The sequence below is a fragment of the Trachurus japonicus genome, chromosome 9 (assembly GCF_045865225.1).
Source record: "Trachurus japonicus isolate A0001 chromosome 9, Traja_1.0".
In the NCBI taxonomy this organism is placed as follows: domain Eukaryota; kingdom Metazoa; phylum Chordata; class Actinopteri; order Carangiformes; family Carangidae; genus Trachurus; species Trachurus japonicus.
In genome coordinates, this window is record NC_140915.1 from 24,682,877 (window position 1) to 24,689,240 (window position 6,364).

At 46.1% G+C, this 6,364-nt stretch overlaps 1 protein-coding gene across 3 annotated transcripts in view; it reads right to left on the bottom strand.

Moving 5' to 3' along the window:
• emid1 (EMI domain containing 1) overlaps positions 1 to 4,519 on the bottom strand; it is a 52,459-nt gene extending 47,940 nt beyond the window's left edge. The window contains exon 1 of one of the 3 annotated variants that reach the window (XM_085786818.1): positions 3,638 to 4,519. In XM_085786818.1, the coding sequence (XP_085642944.1) occupies positions 3,638 to 3,807 (170 nt within the window). In that variant the 5' untranslated portion in view covers positions 3,808 to 4,519. The remainder of the gene's footprint in view (positions 1 to 3,637) is intronic. The other 2 variants (XM_085786819.1, XM_085786820.1) reach the window with 2 other exon arrangements.
• Positions 4,520 to 6,364: the final 1,845 nt, after the last annotated feature.

The window sequence follows — 6,364 nt, forward strand, 5'->3', positions numbered from 1 at the left end:
CCAACAGTTAAAGAAATCCACAATCTTAAAGGGACAGGAAAATCACAGCTTTGGCCCATCTGTTCCTCAACCCTACAGACGCCAAGACAGTGAAACATTGGAGGGAAACAAAAACGTGCTGAACAGTCAATGAATGTAAACGCCGACAGAGCTCATGAACTCAAATTCCTTATATGTTGTATTCTAGTTACTGTATGTGCCCTCATTTCGCCCTGTACGTGGTGGTGCAGTCTGCATCTTTCATGATCACACTACCGAGTTGGTGCGCTTTCATCAGCAGACTGTGTGGGGAGGAAGGAGATGGGAGTGAAGCCGTGTGAACTGCCAAGAGGGCAAAGCGCTGGTGAGATGCTGGTGAAAAACGTCTCAGTAACTCCATTTCCATCCACCCATCCATTCACGTACTGTGGGAGGACGAGGGCTGAGCAGTCAAAGATATGTTTGAAAACAGCATGGATAGGAATCTAGAGGAATTTCTCTAGATGTCTGTCTGTGGGAAAAATGCTCAGGGAGGAACAAAGGACAAAAGACAGATGTGGCAAAAAGCCAGACAGAGGAGAGGAGAGGAGAAGAGAGGAGAGGAGAGGAGAGGAGAGGAGAGGAGAGGAGAGGAGAGGAGAGGAGAGGAGAGGAGAGGAGAGACAAAGGTCACTTTATCATACGGGTCACACAAGGCAACTTCCCATGGGAAGAGGGAAGTAAAAGCAAAGACAATTATGAAGCAGTGTAGGTCCCATGGGGTGTAGAAGAGGCGTATGATAAATGTGCTGCACCAACCAACAACAAAGACAGAGTACGGTCACAGTGAAATTAATGAAGAGAGAGAGGGACACGACATTCCTGCAGTCACAATCTATGCAGCTTCTAGGAAAAACAGACTGTTCTCCAAACGGAGAAATAAAACTGATTGACGTTCAATTTCTGTGAGTTTTCCATGTGAAGACCATGAAAGCAACTCATTGAGGCTTTGAAGGTCAGGGTGAGGTGACTCTTCACAGCAGCCTCAGAGAAACCACCAAGACTATCATTTGTCTTTGTCTGTCGTGAGCTTTCAAGCCGGGACACCTGTGAGCTCAGAGTTGTAACGGGTGTGTGCATCTTGAAGTGTCTGAGGCAGTAAAGTATGGCGCTGCTCTGCTGATCACGAATGTGACTGTGTGGACTTGTCTCTTGCAGTGTGCAAGTGTGACTTGGACACTAAAATAGGCCTGCAACCAATAATTATTTTTGATGAGTCAATTAGTTTCCTGATTACTTGAGTGATCATTGTCTCTAAAATGTAAGAAAGCGGTGAAAGATGTGTCTTCAAATGTCTTGATTTGTCCTGCCAACAAACCCAAACAGAATCATTTACAATCAGACTAAGCAGAAATCCATACTCAAAATAACGGATTATTGACTTATTATCGTTAGAAATCCTGAGCTGCAACTACTGATTATTTTCAATATGTCTTAATTATTTATTCAATAAATGGTTTGGTCTATGAAAAATATTGACAGAAATGAGACTGAACTGATGTTTTATTTTGTCAAGACACTAGTCCAAAAAGTCAGATCACTCATCCAAAGATGATCAGTTTACATAGCAAAGAGCAGCAAAGCAAGACTGAAGAAAATTGAACAATTAACAACTGCGTTTAAGCAATCTTTGCTCACAAAGTGACACAAATTTGTTAATTATCCACATACTTGAAGACTAAGCTTTAGCTGATAATGAATTAATTGTTGCAGATCCACACTGGTATGCGACCTCATTCCCTGAGAATCATCCTGACTAATAATGAGAAGTGGGGACTCCATGAGCAATTTCCCTCCACATCCACATTGATTGAACTTATCTGAATGGTCAAATCTAAAAGCCATTCTGCTTTAAGCCACTCAGGGCTCCGCCTGATGGAATCTCTGTCATCTTCATTCCCATGCCTCTAAAAAAAAAAAAAAAAAAAAAAACGTGGATATGGTTAAGAGGGGTGAGGAATGAGGGCGGCCAAGGGGCTCAGACTGCCTGTCAGACCATGACAAGTCCTCCGAGGGAGGATAAAGAAGTGGGCGAGACAAGAAATAAAGAAGCGGCTACCTCCGTAACCCCTCAGTGTACTGAGCTCATATAGTTGTTAAGAACGCCAAGGGTGAATGAACACTTTATCAGCTCCTCTGCAGAGCAACTGCTCCAGTCGAGAAATTACTCAAGAGCTGTTAATCTCCTTTGATTTTGGGTAATCACTGTGTGAAGACAGGCTGGTACAGAAGGAGATTTATAGTGAAGGTTTTCCCCTGACAGAATCCTTTCTCAGTCTGCTGATGGTGATGTTTATTTCCTTTTAAGATTAAGTTTCTGTCATTGATTGTCAAGTTGCTAATGTCCCTCAGAGAGCCTCCTGTCCTTTGAAATCCCACTGCCACTGTTTAGCCACTTTGTTGACACACCATCAGGCCAGACAGCAGGTGGACTGCTACTTTCGGCTCCTCTCGTGTCACCTCAAACCCGCTGACCTCTCTCTGCCTGTGAAGACGGTGGCTGACTCACACCTACGGCAGCTTCCTCTCTATCTATCCTGCCATTCCTCCACCTCTGCTGACAAACAGCAGCAAAACGACTGTAAACTCATCGCCCCCCTTTTCGCCATTCCCAAAACAATACCAGATGCAGTGGAGTCCCAGCTGCTTGTGTTTGGTAAACATGTCCACAAACCTCTGGCTATGAGAGGGTGACGGGGGGAGTGGGGAGGGGAGGAGGGGGCAGTGGAGTGAAGCTGGGAGCGCTGGAAGCCACCTGGACACACCCAGAAGAAAGGGACTCATTAGAGAGAGAGCGAGAGAGAGTGTGTTTCAGCATTACGGCCAAGCTGAGCCCACACACACACGCACAATCTGCACACACACTCTCAACCTGACAGCATAAATATTTGGAAGATGGGAAGCGTCCTCTCATCATGAAGAACTGGCCACTCTCCGAGCTAAACACTGGGCCGGTCCAGGAGGGAAGCAGAACTGGTACACTCCTGCCTGTGTGTTTAGTCTGGGGATTTTTCTTCAAGAGAGCTCCCTCGTCAACAACATCAGTTTAGGACCCCATCTCACCCCCTCTTTTTTCATTCAGTGGTCTTTACTTAAAGCTATTAATCTTGTGCACTTTATTACAGACATAAAAAGAAAAAAAAAACGCTGCTCCCTCATTCACTGTCCAAAAGTCTCTCTCTAGAAGCAAAGGAACGGGTTCTGTGTAGACAGATCTCTGCACTAAAGGTGGTCCTTTGAAGAGCACCCTGACAGCAGCTGAGAAGGAGCAGATGTTGCTGCTGCTGCTGGAACAAAGCACCCACAGCCTACCTCCATCAGAGACAGTGGAGGTGCTCTCACAGAGAGCAGAAGGTGGCCGAGCTGGAAACAACAATGGGAGTGAGCACAGCAATGTGTGCTGCCAGGACAGGAAAAAGGAAACCAACTGTCAGGAAGACAATAAGACCTGGTAGATGGATGGAGATGGGAGTAGCTCTGTAGAGTCATGCACTGACCAGAAGTGGGGGAAAAAATAGCCTGAAGAAGCAAAAAAGGGTTATTTTTGTGCATATAATAAGATTTGATAGAGGATTAAAGGTGCAGTAGAGTCAAATACAAAGTGCATGCTCCCCTTTACCTTTTCTGGTAGACTGAAGTGTGAGAGGCTGCTGGCTGGGCTGAGTAGCTCTTGTACAGTCCAGTCTTCCAGGTCCCGTCCACAAACGTGGTCAGCCACAGTATCAGCACAGTCCACAGCAAACTTTTCTTGCACAGCGCGGACACGCTCTTCCGTTGGCGCGGTCCCATTTCCCTGGCATCAAAATACGCACGGCCAGAAAAGTTTGAACGGAGCCCAACTTCACCCCTCCCGCCGCTTAAAGGACAGCAGCAGCAGCAGCAGCAGCAGCAGCAGACCGGTCCGCGGGTCCAGGTCTCGACGACAGAGAGAAGTGTGTCAAACAGCAGCGGGTCGGCTGGAGGAGAAGACGCGCATCCTAATGTATTTAAGTAGCTAAAGACACGGTTCTTATCTCTGGCGCCTGTTTCTTTGTTAAAAAAAAATATTAATAAGAATTTAAAAAATGCCTAAAATCCACAGTGAGGTGGAGAAAAACGCTCCCGCTTCACGCCTGTGTGCACCTCTGACAGCGATCCGACATGTGAACACAAACCTTGACTACTGTGTGAGTTATGAGCGTGGATTAAGAAAGTGTGGCTTGTCCTCCTCCTTTCTCTTGTCTTTGCTCTGCCTACCTCCGTCTCTGTGCGCACACATCGAGCCGAGCCTTCACATTCACAACAGCGGGCATGACACCAGTTTTATAGTCTCCTCGGGTCTTTTAAAAGCACAGCCTGCTGAGCCTCCTTTTTTTTTCTTACCCTGCCCCGTTTTAAGCTCTCACAGAGGACAATGCGCGCTCAAGGCGACGGCACATTACGCAGTGTTTGTTCTCAATGAATTATGGACTGCTGCTGCTTCTCCGAGGTTCCTCTGGACTGAACTCACTGGAGCTGTGCCAGTGAAGAGAAACCATTATTTAGTGAATACAAGTGAATGTAAAATCATGGTTTGAAACGTAATACTTAAAAACCCATCAGAAAGATTCATCAAAATATCATCAGTACATTAACTTCTTAACTTCTCTATCTATCTATCTATCTATCTATCTATCTATCTATCTATCTATCTATCTATCTATCTATCTATCTATCTATCTTGAGCAGCTGTGGTCTGTGGCCTCTCTATCAAAGCCATCAGTGTTCAGACAGACAGTGACAGGAGAATAGTTGAGGTTACTGTAACCTCCCTCTGCACATGCATGTGGGACATGTAGGTTTACAGTGTAAGCAGCCGGTAACCACAGGGCTGCGGTCCTGCTCCAAACCAAACACCTGGCACTGCAACCGAAAACTGGGGCCCAAAAGATGTATATCTGTGGGCCGCTGTGTGACTGCACCTCTCAGGACATGTGGGCTGAAAGCTCCAAAGTCTCACCAGCTGCAGCAGGACTTGAACAGAGTGAGCTTTGCAGTTGCCGGCCTGCGTGCTGAAGATCTCAGCGGATGGGAGATGGTGTTAACACCCCGTGACACTCTCAGAGGGGCACCCAGACTGGCACCAACTACCCCCCCTCCTTCCCACAGGGAGATGGAAGCAAAAGGTGCATGGGACTGAGTAAGCACCTGCTCTTAATCACAACAAACGGAAACTGTTTGGGATTTGGGGGTGGGAGGGGGTTGGTTGGTTGGTTGGGGGCTGGAAAATGATGTGTCAGAGTTTTTTGTTTCAGGGCACCTTTGGCATTTTTACAAGGCCACTCAGGGCAGTGCAGTGCAGCAAAGCAGGAACTGGAGCAGCGTAGGGTTAATGTAAATCCCTCCAGTCACGAGCAGCTGAAAATAATTTGACCTCTGAGGAGGGGGACGGGGGTTGGTCCTATTGAGAGGAATTTTTTTTCTTATCTTTTATTTCTTGAGTAGTTACTCTCCTGCTTCCATAACTTCCACTCCCTTTTACGGTTCAACCAGCAAGAGCAGCATTATCTATTGTCTGTGACGGTATGAGCTTACTGAAGATCCCTTCACTCAGAAAGAGGTTAATTATACAACACACTATTCTTTGTCTCCTTTCAACAGGGGAACACAATTCCTCCCTTCCTGTGTTTGGTCATAAACATGTCCTGATCTTCACTCTTTATGATAGTTGTAGCATTTAAAGCTGAGAGGGGGGGCCTGTCTGGCCTTTACCCGCTGCCATTCAGAGAGGCCCCTTTTAGAGGCACAGTACAGTTAATGAGAAGCATATCTCATGAGAAGCTAACAAAGAAAATATTAACTAAATTTAACTCATGTACACATTATCTTTTGATCATTTCCAGCCACAGTTTAGTCAAACCAGCACATCCCTGATTACAGCTGCACTCCAACAAGTCAGGCTACATGATGTATATTGCACACATTATGGCTCAAGACCGTTGCAGTTTTTATTTCTGTGTTTTAGTGACCTCACTGCCACACCAGCTGCCAGATCCTCCAGGGGCTGTCGGATTTTCAGAGTAAACTTCACCTGCTTTGGCATGCTGACCTCAGCAGCCTCGATTACTCAGAGCTGCACTAGAACATGTTACAGTACACAGCATGCTCTGCTAGCTATACTGCGGAGAAAAGCTGAAAAGCTACTTGGGTTAAGTGGAAAACTTTAGCAACCTTTGGTCAGTGTTACATTTTCCACTGTCGACAGCAGCTCACGCTCCCCTTACAACCTCGGCTGAGATGTTCAGCATCTGCTGTCCTTTAGTAAGGACAGACACAATTCTGAAAAACTTGATCAAAGAGAGTGATTAAAGATAAAAAACATCTACTC